The sequence below is a fragment of the Nycticebus coucang genome, chromosome 3 (assembly GCF_027406575.1).
Source record: "Nycticebus coucang isolate mNycCou1 chromosome 3, mNycCou1.pri, whole genome shotgun sequence".
In the NCBI taxonomy this organism is placed as follows: domain Eukaryota; kingdom Metazoa; phylum Chordata; class Mammalia; order Primates; family Lorisidae; genus Nycticebus; species Nycticebus coucang.
The window spans coordinates 126,531,453-126,545,500 of record NC_069782.1 but is presented as its reverse complement, the minus strand read 5'-3'; the positions used below and the strand labels follow the sequence as shown (position 1 = coordinate 126,545,500).

The window sequence follows — 14,048 nt, the reverse complement described above, 5'->3', positions numbered from 1 at the left end:
ACAGGGATTTGAATAAAGGTTTGTCTTGCTTCATAGCTTAGGATTCTATACCTGCGAAAGCCCTGGAAACACATTGGGTATATCTTTTCAGTCAATGCTTATTGGTGGCTGGTTGTGCCAACCACCCAAGGTGCCGGTTGAATGCTGACCTGGCTTTGTTCTCTTCTCCTTGCCCTTCAGATCCGGAAGGCTGCTCAGCATGGAGTATGCTCAGTCCTCAAGGGCAGTGAACTCATGTTTGGTGAAAAGGCTCCTGCCCATCATCCTGCTGCTGTTTCTACTGCCAAGTTCTGCATCCAGGAAATTGAGAAGTCTGGAGGTGAGGACATCATGTCGAGGGCACTCAGACGGGAGTTGGTGACCAGTGAAGAAGGACAGGGTCTGCTACAGAGAGCAGGCTGGTGTCTCAACTCCCCTCTGTCCTGCCAGGCTCCAAGGAGGCCACCACCACGCTGCACATGCTGACACTGTTGAAGGACCTGCTGCCCTGCTTCCCAGAAGGCCTGGTGAAGAGCTGCAGTGAGACTCTCCTCAGGGTCATGACCTTGAGCCATGTGGTGAGCTCAGGCTTAAGAACTGGAGGAAGTGGGGCCCACAGTGGTGGCATTAGGGAACTAGGCAAAAAGTGAGGCCTGGGGTCTCCCTGCCTCAATTCTTCTCCTAGGCTAAAACCAAGGACATCACAGCCTTTGTAGTGTTGGGATAGGAGGGGACATTTCAGAGTCTTGGTCCAATTGGAAGCTAACCTCAAGATCAGGACAGAGTGAGAATGGATTTGTGATGGGCTAGTAAACTCCTCTGCCCTCAATCTCTGTCTGCTCTGTACCATGTTTTTTTTTACTTGTTTACTAACAATCAGTAAGCAGCTTTAAAGACACATTAAAAATGATCCCCTGGGCTAAGCATGGTGGGTCCTGCCTAGAAGGCAAGGGGGGAGGATCCCTTGAGGCAGTAGTTCAAGACCAGCCTAAGCAAGAGCAACACCTCTCTAACGAAAATACAAAAAGGCATTTAGGATGTAGCTCAAGCGGCTAGGGCACCAGCCATATACACTGGAGCTGGTGGGTTTGAATTCAGCCTGGGCCTGCCAAACGACAAGGACAACTAAAACCAAAAAATAGCTGGGTGTTGTGGCGGATGCCTGTAGTCCCAGGCTGAGGCAAGAGAATTGCTTGAGCCCAAGAGTTGGAGGTTGCTATGAGCTGTGACACACGGCACTCTACCCAGGGCGACAGCTTGAGACTCTGTTTCAAAAAAAAAAGAAAAGACAAAAAAATTTGGCTGGGCATGGTGATTCACACCTGTAATCCTAGCACCCCAGGAGGCTGTGGTGGGTGGATTGCTTGAGTTCAAGAGTTCCAGACCAGCCTGAGCAAGAGCAAGACCCTGCCTCTACTAAAAATAGAAAAACTGTGGCAAGAGGATTGCTTGAGCCCAAGAGTTTGAGGTTACTGTGAGGTATGATGACACCATGGCACTCTACCAAGGGTGACAGAGTGAGACTTTGTCTCAAAAAACAAAACAACCCCAAAAATTAGCTGGGCATTATGACTGGTGCCTGTAGTCCCAGCTGCTTAAGAGGCTAAGGCAGGAAGATCACCTGAGTCCAGGAGTTTGAGGTTGTTGTGAGATAGGCTGATGTCACGACACTCTAGCCTGGGCAACGAAGCGTGACTCTGTCTCAAAAACAAACAAAAAAAAAGATTCCTTGTGTTTCTACCATCCTAGCACAATTCTGTTAATCTGTTAGTCAGCCGTTTGTATCCAGGGATTCTGCAACCATGGATTCAGCCAACCTTGGATTGAAAATATTTGAGGAAAAAAATTGGTTGGTTGCATTTGTACTGAATAGTACATACCTTTTTCTTGTCATTATCCCCTGAACACTATCGTGTAACAGCTATTTGCATTGTGTTAGGCATTATAAGTAGTGTAGGCATGGTTTAAAGTATATAATTCATATGTAAATACTACGCCATTATATATATGAGGGACATGTAGCTGGGCATGGTGGCCTGAGTCTATAGTCCCTGCTACTCAGGAGTGAGGCAGGAGGATCACTTAAGCCTGGGAGTTAGAATTAGGGTCAGGGTTGTCCAGCTTGGCAACATAGGGAAACCTCGTCTCTAAAGAATAAATAAATACAAATTTAAATATACCACATAAGGCACATGCATACTGATGGATTTTGGTATCCATGAGAGAGGATCTGAGAACCAATCCCTTCTGAATTTCAAAGGCCCTACTTTCTGTTCTCTTGCAGTGTTTACTCTTGGACGAGTTTTAAAATCGTGTTATATAGATAATGTGATTATTATTTAAAAGGAAAATTCCATTTAAAATCTCAATTCCTTCCAAATCTCATTTCCTAAGATAAACAGTGCAGTGGCTTACTATGTATCTTTTCAAATATTTTCTCTTTGGATAAACAAACATACATTAAAAAACATAGAAATATAGCTATAGTATAGTATGCAGACCATGTATAACCTGCTTGCTTGGCCATTATATTAAAAACATTTCATTAGGGTGGCGCCTGTGGCTCAGTCGGTAAGGCGCCGGCCCATATACCGAGGGTGACAGGTTCAAACCCGGCCCCGGCCAAACTGCAACCAAAAAATAGCCGGGCGTTGTGGCGGGCGCCTGTAGTCCCAGCTGCTCGGGAGGCTGAGGCAAGAGAATCGCTTAAGCCCAGGAGTTGGAGGTTGCTGTGAGCTGTGTGAGGCCACGGCATTCTACCAAGGGCCATAAAGTGAGACTCTGTCTCTACAAAAAAAAAAAAACTTCATTAATGTTTTTATCTTTGTTTAAGTCATTTACATTTTTTTCAGTGACTACCATGATTACTGAAGTGACAGTCTCCAGAGTGTCTGGGTGTGGGGGCATGTTTTCAGGTTCAGGGGTCCTCAACTCCCTCTTAACCCTCTGGGTAGAATGGGAGGTCAGGGGTCGAGGGCAGCTATGGGCTTTGTAGTTATTCTCTAAACCTGTGTGTCCTCTGCAGCTGGTGACAGCCTGTGCCATGCAGGCCTTTCACAGCCTCTTCCATGCCAAGCCCAGCCTGAACACCCTGTCAGCAGAGCTCAATGCCCAGATCATCATGGTGAGGTCTGATGGTGGGGGAAAGGGCATTGCCAGGCAGAGCCCTCTGGTGGCTGTGCTAGGGGCACTGGTCCTGCTACCTGGCTGCAGAGTGCAGTTGAATGGGCTCAGGTGCCCCAGTGGAGGAGGCCAGTGAACGGGCAGGCAGATAGGAGACTAGCTACCAAAGTAACATCCGTGTCCCTGGGAGCTGGGTCCTGACTTTTTTTTTTTTTTATTGTTGGGGATTCATTGAGGGTACAATAAGCCAGGTTACACTGATTGCAATTATTAGGTAAAGTCCCTCTTGCAATCATGTCTGGGTCCTGACTTTTGATCCCATTAGCTCTAATAAACTATTTCAACATGGTCTTGTGTTCACAAACACCTTGAGCAGGGCACTCAGCCTTTGAGCTCTGTCGATACATTTGCTGGGGGAAGCATAAACCCCATGCATTTTTTTTCAGAGAAGAGCTCTGGCTCTTGTCAGGCTCAAAAAGGGGTGTGTGACCCATTGTTCTCTTGCTCCTCAAGGCTGTTCTTCCAAAGTATCAGAACAGGGGGCTTCATGGAGCAGGGAAAGGCGGGAGCTGGGAAAGCCAAGGGAGCTGTGAGTTCTAGGATCTTATGCACAGGCCTGTCACCTGGACATTGCTGATGCCTTGGGGATGGGAAGGGGTCACTCTCATTGGGACTGCTGACCACACTTGCTCAGTCACTTGCTTGCTCCCTGTCCCACCTCTAGGCCTTATACGACTACGTTCCCAGTGAGAATGATTTACAGCCCCTGCTGGCCTGGCTTAAAGTCATGGAGAAAGCCCACATCAACCTAGTCAGGTAGGCAAGGTGGAGGGGTGTCTCAGGGTCTCAGTCCAGGCTGCCTGTCCTAAGATGCAGATGGGAGGGACATGAGCTGGAAGCTGGAGAGGCTTATCAGCTTCCTGGGACTGGTGGCATCACCGTGGACAGTGCAGGGCAGCTCTGGCCTTTGTGAGGCCCAGGGTAGGAGAGCACAGCCCGTTTTGGCCAGTTTGCTTCCTTTCCTGCCAGATTGTTTACCAGCTAACTGTGGAATAGCACGGTGGCCTGAGAGTGCCATGCAGCAGGTTGAGGCCTGGGTTTGTTCCTGATTCTTGTCTCTTCCTGGCTATACTATCCGGTGCACTTGGCTTCCATGCCAGAGAGTATCTGTTCTCTCACTTCACCCCCATCTGAGCTAATGGCTTCCTTCTGTGGGTTTCATAGTCTTTGTGAACCTAGTTTGTGCTTTGTGTGTCTGTGTATATTCAGGATTGGGGCCTGGCCACTTAATAATACTGAGTAATTTCATGTTTCCAGAATAAGGCTAAGAAGAAAATGAGCATGCAATAGTCAGTTTGTAGGCAGAGGGCCCCACCACCCGGTGGCTCCACCATGCTGGGTCTGTCTTCACACAGCAGAAGGTTCCCACATTCTCCTTTGACCCAGGCATAACAGGTCAACCTAAGTGTCCATGGGGCATTAGTTAAATATAAACAGTGAAATACTATGTGGAAAGGACATGTTGTATATGCTCGTGTGGAAATAACTCCCAGATACATTGAGAAAAAGCAAGGTTCAGACAGCAGGTGTGGTATGATTATTTGTATTTGTATACTCTGGAACCAGGCTGCCAGGATTTGAAGCCTGACCCCACTATGCCAAGCTGTGTGGCCTTCAGCAAATTACTTGACTCAGTTTCCTCATCTATAAAATGGGAATTGTAGTAGTGTTTTTTTGCAAGGTTATTTATTGCAAGGTTTAAATGCATTAATGTATGTTGTTATGTTAGCGGTTGGGGTATGATGTATTCTGTAAATGTCAGCAATTGTTATTTTGTACATTTGTATATGCATAAAAACTTCTGAGAAGTTCATCTGAGGGTTTGGCTGGAAGGGATATGTTAAGGAGGGCATGTCCTTCATCTTGCACACAGAAGACCTGTTTGAATTTTTTATTATGTGTAGTTATTTCTTTTTTGTTGTTCCCATTTTTATTTTTGTATATGTTTTTATTGTTTGAAATTCATTGAGGGTACAAAGAATTAGGTTACAGTGATTGTGTTTGTTAGGTAAAGTCCCTCTTATAATTGTGTCCTGCCCCCAAAAGGTGGGCCATACACTGTGACTTCCCATCCCCTTCCCTCTTGCCCTCTACCCACTCCCTCATTCCCCTACCCCACCCCTTGTATTAGCTCATCTACTGCCTTTATATCAGAATTGAGTATATTGGATTCTTGCTTCTCCATTCTAATGATGCTTTACTAAGAAGAATATGTTCCATCTCCATCTAGATTAATACAAAAGATGTAAAGTCTCCATCCTTTTTAATGGCTGAGTAGTATTCTATGGGATACCTATACCACAGCTTGTGATCCATTCCTGGATTGGTGGGCATTTGGGTTGTTTCCACATTTTGGCAATTGTAAATTGACCTGCAGTAAATAGTATAGTGCAAATGTCCCTATGATAAAATGATTTTCTTTCTTCTGGGTAGATGCCTAGTAATGGGATTGCAAGATCAAATAGGAGGTCTAATTTGAGTTCTTTGAGGATTCTCCATATTCGCTTCCAAAAAAGTTATATTAGTATGCAGTCCCACCAGCAGTGTAAAAGTTCCCTTCTCTGTAGTTATTTCTTGAATGACAGCTTTTTAAAAATCACCCACCAGAAGGGTCCTGTGGAGCCCTGAAGAACAGTGATTATTTTCAGACCTGGGCCATCAAAGGACTGAGTTCCCAAGACTCAGGGACAGGCCCCACAGAAACCATTTGTCTTGACAGGTTGCAGCGGGACCTGGGACTAAGCCATCTTCCTCGCTTTTTTGGAACTGCAATGACCTGCCTCCTCTCCCCACACTTGCAGGTGGTGACAGCTGCTACCCAGAGCCTCAAGGTAGTGCACCTTCAGCTGAGGCATAGTGAACATAAGAGGTTTTGTGGGCTGTCCTGTGTCTCCCAGTGCTTAGTTCTGGGGAGGAGGTTCTCACGAGACAGGCCTCGGAAGCTTCAGGAAGTGTTTACCTGGGCAGGATGAGTGACCTTGAGGCTGCCTTGGGCCCAGACAGCCTGTGCTCTCTTTCCACAGGAGATTCTGAAAGAATGTGTCGCTTCCCATATGGCTGACATTGGCTCCGTGACCTCCTCGGCCTCCGGCCCTGCCCAGTCCATTGCCAAGATGTTCAGGTGAGAATATCATGTCTGCATCAAGAGGGAAAGAGGGGTACCTTATATGAGGTTCTGTGTAAGTATGGGTGTCATGGCTCACACCTGTAATCCTAGCATTCTGGTGGGAGGATCCCTTGAGTGTAGAAGGTCAAGATCAGCCGAACAAGAGCAAGATCCCATCTCTACAAAAAATTAGCTAAGCGTGGTGGTACAGACCTATAATCTCAGCTATTTGGGAGGGTAAGGCAGGAGGATCACTTGAGCTCAGGAGTTTGTGGTTAAAATGAGCCATGACAGTGCCACTGCACTCTAGTCTGTGTGAGTAGACCCTGTCTCAAAGAATTTCTATGTAACGACAAGCATTTCACCTTCACATACTATGGGCCATGCACACTGTGCCGGGCGCTTTGTGGGATTTTAGGCTGCTTACTGAACGTCAGCCAGAGCAGCTACTGCCAATTTGAGCACCTTCCACATTTCAGGAGCACGTACAACAAGAGAAGTGCCATAGTGTGGTGCTCAAGAGTGTGGACTCTGGGACTGGGTGCAGTGGCTCATGCCTGTAATCCCAGCACTCTGGGAAGCCAGAGCAGGTGAATTGCCTGAGCTCACAGGTTCGAGACTAGTCTGAGCCAGAGCAAGATCTTGTCTCTAAAAATAGCTGGGTGTTGTGGCAGCCGCCTATGGTTCCAGCTACTTGGGAGGCTGAGGCAAGAGTGAGGTTGCTGTGAGCTGTGACTCCACAGCACTCTGCCGAGGGCAACAAAGTGAGACTCTATCTTTTTTTTTTTTGTAGAGACAGAGTCTCACTGTACCGCCCTCGGGTAGAGTGCCGTGGCGTCACACGGCTCACAGCAACCTCTAACTCTTGGGCTTACGCGATTCTCTTGCCTCAGCCTCCCGAGCAGCTGGGACTATAGGCGCCTGCCACAAGCCCGGCTATTTTTTTTTTGTTGTTGTTGTTGTTGCAGTTTGGCCGGGGCTGGGTTTGAACCCGCCACCCTCGGCATGTGGGGCTGGCGCCCTACTCACTGAGCCACAGGCACTGCCCGTGAGACTCTATCTTAAAAAAAAAAAAAGTTTGGACTCTGGAGCCCACTGGGTTTGAATTCAGGTCTATGGATTATAAGCCCCAGTCATCTGGAACAAGTGCTTCTGCATCTTAGTAATCAAAGGTGAATAACAGAGAGGTGAAGATTACGTAATATATGTGAAGTTCTCATACCAGTAATTAAGCATTCAATAAATATAAACTATTAGTAATCCTTAGGTGCTCGGAGATAGGTACTATACCCCATTTTGCAGATGGGAAAGCTGGGGTTACCCAAGAGTGGCAGCCTGACCACAAAGTTCAATGTCGTTCATGTGCTATACTGCCTTCCACACCTGTGAGAAGGTTCATTCACAGACATGACTACTGTCCCCCTTCGCCCTCTCAGCAGGGCAGTGAGGAGCCTCAGAGCAACAAGCACCCTTGAGTAATCCTGGGAAAGGGGCTGGGCTCCTTGGTGTCCCATCTGGTGTCTGTACAGTTGTAAGGTTGGTGCTTTGGTTACTGTTCCTTATGGGGAAGCAGGCCTATTCTCTGCGGCTACATCTGGGCTGAAGTTTCATAAAGACTCAAGGAGTAGAAGTATACCACCCCAGCCCCAACCCTTTGACTCTGGTTGGCCATTCCTGCCCAAACTCCAGGAGGCTACTCTTCCTTGGGAGATGGAGTAGAGCAAGATGTGTACAGGGTGGAAGGGGCTGGAGGCTTTCTTCTGCCCAGGCCACCTGTTCCTATCCTGACCTTCAGGGAAAGTGTAAGGCAGTGGTAGAACATAGAGGCCCAGCGTGGTTACTAATGAAGTGACCCTGGTAGGTTATTTAATCTGTTTTAGCCTGTTTCCCCATCTGAAGTTGAGATAGATAATGACTTCACAGGTTTTTCTTTAAGCATTAGGATTATATTGAACTAAACTTAGCATAGGGAGTAGTGTGGACATTTTATAAATGTTAGTCCTTTGCCTTTCCTGGGGCCCCACCCCTGCTGGCCAGCTGGGGGTCTGCAGCTCATGGTACCAGCCATTGGCTTCTCCTGGGTGGGCACAGGGTAGTGTAACAGTGGTGCTGCCTGCTCTCTTGGCAGGGCAGTGGAGGAGGGCCTGACGTACAAATTCCATGCGACATGGAGCTCGGTGTTGCAGCTATTACGTGTCTTCTTTGAGGTGTGTGGGAGGCAGGCTCATCCTGTGATGAAGAAGGTGAGTTGGGAACTGCTGGGACCAAGGCAGGGGGTGGCACTTGGCCCTTGGACGGTGGGCTCCTAGAAGGGGCTGGTGTCTGTTACCTCTGCACTCTTCACCCTTGCCCTGACAGTGCTGTAGCAGGTGCCACATACAGAGTCCCCTGGAAGGTGACTGGGCTAATTTGGGAGGGCCAGGACGAGGGCTGGGAAGTCCCCCCAGCTACCACCTGCTTACCAGTCTTTGTTGGAGTTAATGGTTTTGAAACTTGGGGAACCTGGTGATTCTCCTTTACCCCTGCCCTTTTTATAATAATTTTTAATTCTGTAAGTTTCCTATAATAAGTGAGTACAGTGTTGATATCTTAAACAGCCCAGGGGGGGTTACTTCAGTGCAGAGTAAACCATTTAAGAATCAGGGATTACTGAGGGATCCCTGCACTGGGAGAGGGTGGGTGCCGGAGGACAGACCCCCAGAGCAGTCCCTCATCTGGCAGGTGGAACAGCTCCTGGCCTCCTGGGGCCTTCCTCACTCACTCCCTCCCATTGTTGGTTGGAAAAAAGCCACCCCAGAAAGGCAATCTTCCTCGAGAGGCCTGACCTGGGCCCTAATAGATTAGGTTGGCCCACTAGGCTTCCTAAAAGAAGCCAGGCAGGCCAAACTCAGTGGCTCAGCCTGTAATCCCCAGCACTTTGGGAGGCCGAGGTGGGTGGATCACCTGACCTCACCAGATTCGAGACCAGCCTGAGCTAGAGTGAGACCTCATCTCTAAAAATAGCCAGGTGTTGTGGCGGGCGCCTGTAGTACCAGCTGCTTGGGAGGCTGAGACAAAAGAGAATCACTTGAGCCCCAAGAGTTAGAGCTTGCTGTGAGCTATGATGCCAGGGTACTCTACCAGGGGCAACAAAGTGAGACTCTGTCTCAAAAAAAAAGCCAGGCAGGTCCACAAGAAGGGAGGCTGGTGGGCCTCAGGGTAAGTAGGGTCCTGAAAGGTTCAGCTTTGTCTTCTCAGTGCCTGCTAATTTGCTAATTGTCACATGAAAGTCTACCTTTGCCAGATCTTTCCATTAAAGATAAATTGGAAATCTACATTAATATGAAATTTCCGGATGTTTATATGTTATTAAATGAAACAGAATTTTGTGAAATCTTGGGCCTTGAGGAATGATTAGACGCAGTAGATTATTTGGGTTGTCAGTTTATACCCTCTGGTGTGGCACTTAACCTGGGCCTGGAATCCCGAGCTCATCTTTCCAGAGTCTGGTCAGGTCTCAGGTATGAGTCCCAACCCTGGAGCTTGTTTTAATGTGTGACCTCTCACCTCTTTGCCCTAGTGCCTCCAGTCCTTGTGTGACCTGCGCCTCTCCCCTCATTTCCCCCACACGGTGGCTCTGGACCAGGCAGTGGGGGCTGCTGTGACCAGCATGGGGCCCGAGGTGGTATTGCAGGCGGTGCCTTTGGAAATTGATGGCTCTGAGTACGTGTGACCCTGGTTGGCTCCCATATGAACCCCAGGAGAGCCCTATGGTGTGTTCTCCCTTTGGGAAGGGTGTCCACTTTTTTGGGCTAAAGTCTTCTGAATGCTGTGCAGGCCTTAGCAGAAGAGACTGCACGCGGGCGGGCTCTCCTGTTCTCAGCTCAGCATGGGGATGTTTGCTAGGTACACCGCCCTCTGACTGTTGCCTCTTCCTCATTGGATCCTTCCTTTTCTCCTCCCAGAGAGACTCTAGATTTCCCACGGAGCTGGCTGCTGCCTGTCATCCGGGACCATGTCAGGGAAACTCGACTTGCTTTCTTCACCACCTACTTCTTGCCACTGGCCAACACCTTGAAGAGCAAAGGTATGGACCCTATTGGTATGCAACCTTGGGCCCCCTACAGTCCTGGGGCCTCAGCCTAAGGGGTCTGGAAGGGCTCTGAGTCTAACACAACCAGGCTTTAGGACGTTTGGCAGCGTCCCTAAGCCAAGCGGGTAAGGTGGCCAGCCCATGCTTGCAGGCCCTCCTCAGTGGGGCTGTCCCATCCTTCTGCTCCAGGGCATGGCTGGGTGTTTCTTCCTATGACGGAGTGCAGACCTAGGCCTTCCCACTTGGAGCCTCCACCCCTGGGGCCTTCATCTTCCCCTTTGAATCACAAAGAACAGCTATGCCCCTTCTTCAGGAGACTCCTTGATATACACTTTTTTTTTTTTTTTAAATAGAGTCTACTTTGCCACCCTTGGTAGAGTGCTGTGACGTCACAGCTCACAGCAACCTCAGACTCTTGGGCTCAAGTGATTCTCTTACCTCAGCCTCCCGAGTAACGGGACTACAGGCACCCACCACAACACCTGGCTATTTTTTAGGGATGGGGTCTTGCTCTGGCTCAGGCTGTTTTGGAATTCCTGAGCTCAGGCAATCTGCTGGCTCGGCCTCCCAGAGTGCTGAGATTACAGGCGTGAGCCACTATGCCTGCCTAGCTGAGATAGACTTTTTTTTTTTTTTGCAGTTTTTGGCTAGGGCTGGGTTTGAACCCACCACCTCCGGCATAGATAGACTTTTAGGTGCCGCCCGCTGAGATAGACTTTTAATAATTTTGTACGGCTGGGTGAGGTGGTTCACGCCTATAATCCCAGCACTGTGGGAGGCCAAGGTGGCAGATTGCCTGAGCTCAGGAGTTTGAGACCAGCCTGAGCCAGAGTGAGACCCTGTCTCTAAAAAATAGCTGGACATTGTGGCAGGCACCTATAGTACCAGCTACTGGGGAGGCTGAGGCAAGAGAATTGCTTGAGCCCAAGAATCTGAGGTTGCTGTGAGCTATGACGCCACAGCACTCAACCCCAGGGCAACTGAGTGAGACTCTGTCTCAAAAAAAAAATTTTATAGTATATTTGTTTTCGTGTACACATACTTTTCTGCACTTATAGTTACATTTGCACATTTACACACATACATGTGGGCGCACACACCCGAAAATAGTCATGCACCACATGATGTTTGGTCCTGGGAGGTTACAGTACCAATACTGTCCCTCTCAGTGTTCAGACACGTACTACCAATGGTGTTGGACAGTTGCTTACAATCTGTGGTATAGTCACATGCTGCTCAGTTTGTGGCCTAACAACAGTAGGCCACACCATGCAGTCCAGGTAGTAGGAGGCTAAACCATCTAGGTGTGTGTAAGTACACTCTGATGTTCGCACAATGACAAGACCACCTAATGATGTGTTTCTCAGAGTACATCCCTGTCGTGAAGTGAGGCATGACCATATACAGGGTGGACATAAAGTTTGTGTGCAATTAAAATAGTTTATCATACTAAATTGCGCACCAACTTTATGTCCATTTATTTTATATTTTTATATAGTTTTTATGTATATTACATTTTTAAAAACAACAATGGGGATTCTTTTTTTAAACATCATTACTGGGAGATTTTTGTTTGTTTTTTACTATAGCATTCTTAAGAACTTGAAAGTGATTATTACTGGCTAAGATGCTTTCTTTAGGCTGGGTGTCCTCAGTCCCTCCTGTTCCTTGAGGCAGGGCTTTTATCCCTTCATGGGCTTTGTTCTCCCACTCTGCCCTCTAGTTTATCCATGTCCTGTGTTGAGCAGACTCAGGCCTCCATGAGGGACAGGCAGAACCCTGACTTATATTTCTTGGCCTGGTGATGACTCCAGGGGCTTTTGTTTTCCTTGGATTATGAGGGTCTAGGGCAGGGTTGGCAAACTCTCAACACCCACTGCTTATTTCTGTAAGTTTCTTTCGGAATACAGCTATGTTCATATTTTTATATGTTGTCTGTCACACTACTTTTTAATGACAGAGTTAAGTAGAAGACATTTCTGGTTGTCACAGTTGAGGGAAGGGTGCTGTCTAGAGGGTAGAGGCCAGGGATCCTGTTAAACATCTCAAAATGCACAGAACAGACCCATACAACAAAGAATTATCTGGCCAAAATTGACCATAGTGCCAAGATTGAGGAATCCTGTTCTACGGCAGGGTTTCCTGATTTCGAACATATTATAAAATATACAGGAAGTGTTTAAAGAATAAACAAAAACCATTCAATCCCACCACCTAGAAATAATTATTAAAATTTTGATGTATTTTCCTTTCCCTTCTTTCCTTTTTTTCTTTCTTTCTTTCCTTTTTTTAGAGACAGAGTCTCACTTTGTTGTCGCGCTCAGTAGCTCAGTAGAGTGCTGTGATGTCACAGCTCACAGCCACCTCTAGCTCTGGGGCTTAGGTGATTCTCTTGCCTCAGCCTCCCGAGTAGCTAGGACTACAGGCACCTGCCACAACGCCCGGCTATGCTTATTTTCTATGTATAAAAAGAATATATTGGGCAGCGCCTGTGGCTCACTGAGCAGGGCACCGGCCCCATATACCGAGGGTGGCGGGTTCAAACCCAGCCCCAGCCAAACTGCAACAAAAAAATAGCCGGGCGTTGTGGTGGGCACCTGTAGTCCCAGCTACTCGGGAGGCTGAGGCAGGAGAATCGCCTGGGCCCAGGAGTTGGAGGTTGCTGTGAGCTGTGTGACGCCATGGCACTCTACTGAGGGCAATAAAGTGAAACTCTGTCTCTACAAAAAAAAAAGAATATATTGTACTCAATTGGAGTTATGTGTTCATGTATTAGTAAATTGACTTAAAATTTTTTCTGGATTTTTTAAAGAACACATTTTATTCTATTTATAACAGAAACATGCCCATCAAAGAAAATATAGATGAACTCCTAAAATGGGGGTCATTAACATTACCTGTAAACTCTAGCATGGTCCTCGTGATTACATTACATGCTCTCTTTTTCCCAGCAATGTACGTATCTGTCCTGAGGAAATAATTAGACAAGTACACACCAATTTATGTTCCCAGCAAAGACGTTCCCAACAGGGTAGTTTATACTAGCAAAATATCAGACACAACCTAAATGTCCCTCAGTAGGGTTCTGGTTAAATTAGTTGTGATCAAGCCCCAGTCTGTGCAAGAGGCCATGAGGTAGGGAGGGGTGAGTTTAGTAGATGGTAAGTTTTGAGTTCCACCTCACTTTGGAAACACTCCAAAGTTTGGTTACTTCGGGCAAGTTTGCTTAGGTTCCCAGGGTCTGCTTCTGATCTGTAGAATGGGCAGGCTGATCTTGATGTGGGGATTAAATGAAATAATCACATTAAGTGCACATCAATGGGGCTGCCACACAGTACTTGCTTAGTAAATGTTACCAACTTTATTCATTGTCAAGTATACAAGGCTGTGGAACAGTGTATGTATAATACAGTTCTGTTTATGTTTTTATTTTATTTTATTTTTTTAAGACAGAGGCCTACTATGTCACCCTCGGTAGAGTGCTGCTGCGGTGTCACAGCTTACAGCAACCTCAAACTCTTAGGCTTAAGTGATTCTCTTGCCTCAGCCTCCCAAGTAGCTGGGACCACAGACACGCGGCCACAATGCCCGGCTATTTTTTTGTTGTAGTTGTCATTGTTGTTTACCAGGCCCGGGTCGGGTTTGAATTTGCCAGCTCTGGTGTATGTGGCCAGCACCCTAACCACTAAGCTATGGGTGCCAAGCCCT

At 47.4% G+C, this 14,048-nt stretch overlaps 1 protein-coding gene across 1 annotated transcript in view; it reads left to right on the top strand.

Moving 5' to 3' along the window:
- Window positions 1-14,048, top strand: part of RRP12 (ribosomal RNA processing 12 homolog) — a 42,794-nt gene that overhangs the window by 9,060 nt on the left and 19,686 nt on the right. The window contains exons 7-15 of the mRNA XM_053583842.1: window positions 181-319; window positions 430-557; window positions 3,005-3,103; window positions 3,827-3,918; window positions 5,882-5,993; window positions 6,186-6,283; window positions 8,397-8,511; window positions 9,828-9,970; window positions 10,213-10,334. Coding sequence (XP_053439817.1) covers window positions 181-319; window positions 430-557; window positions 3,005-3,103; window positions 3,827-3,918; window positions 5,882-5,993; window positions 6,186-6,283; window positions 8,397-8,511; window positions 9,828-9,970; window positions 10,213-10,334 — 1,048 coding nt within the window. The remainder of the gene's footprint in view (window positions 1-180; window positions 320-429; window positions 558-3,004; window positions 3,104-3,826; window positions 3,919-5,881; window positions 5,994-6,185; window positions 6,284-8,396; window positions 8,512-9,827; window positions 9,971-10,212; window positions 10,335-14,048) is intronic.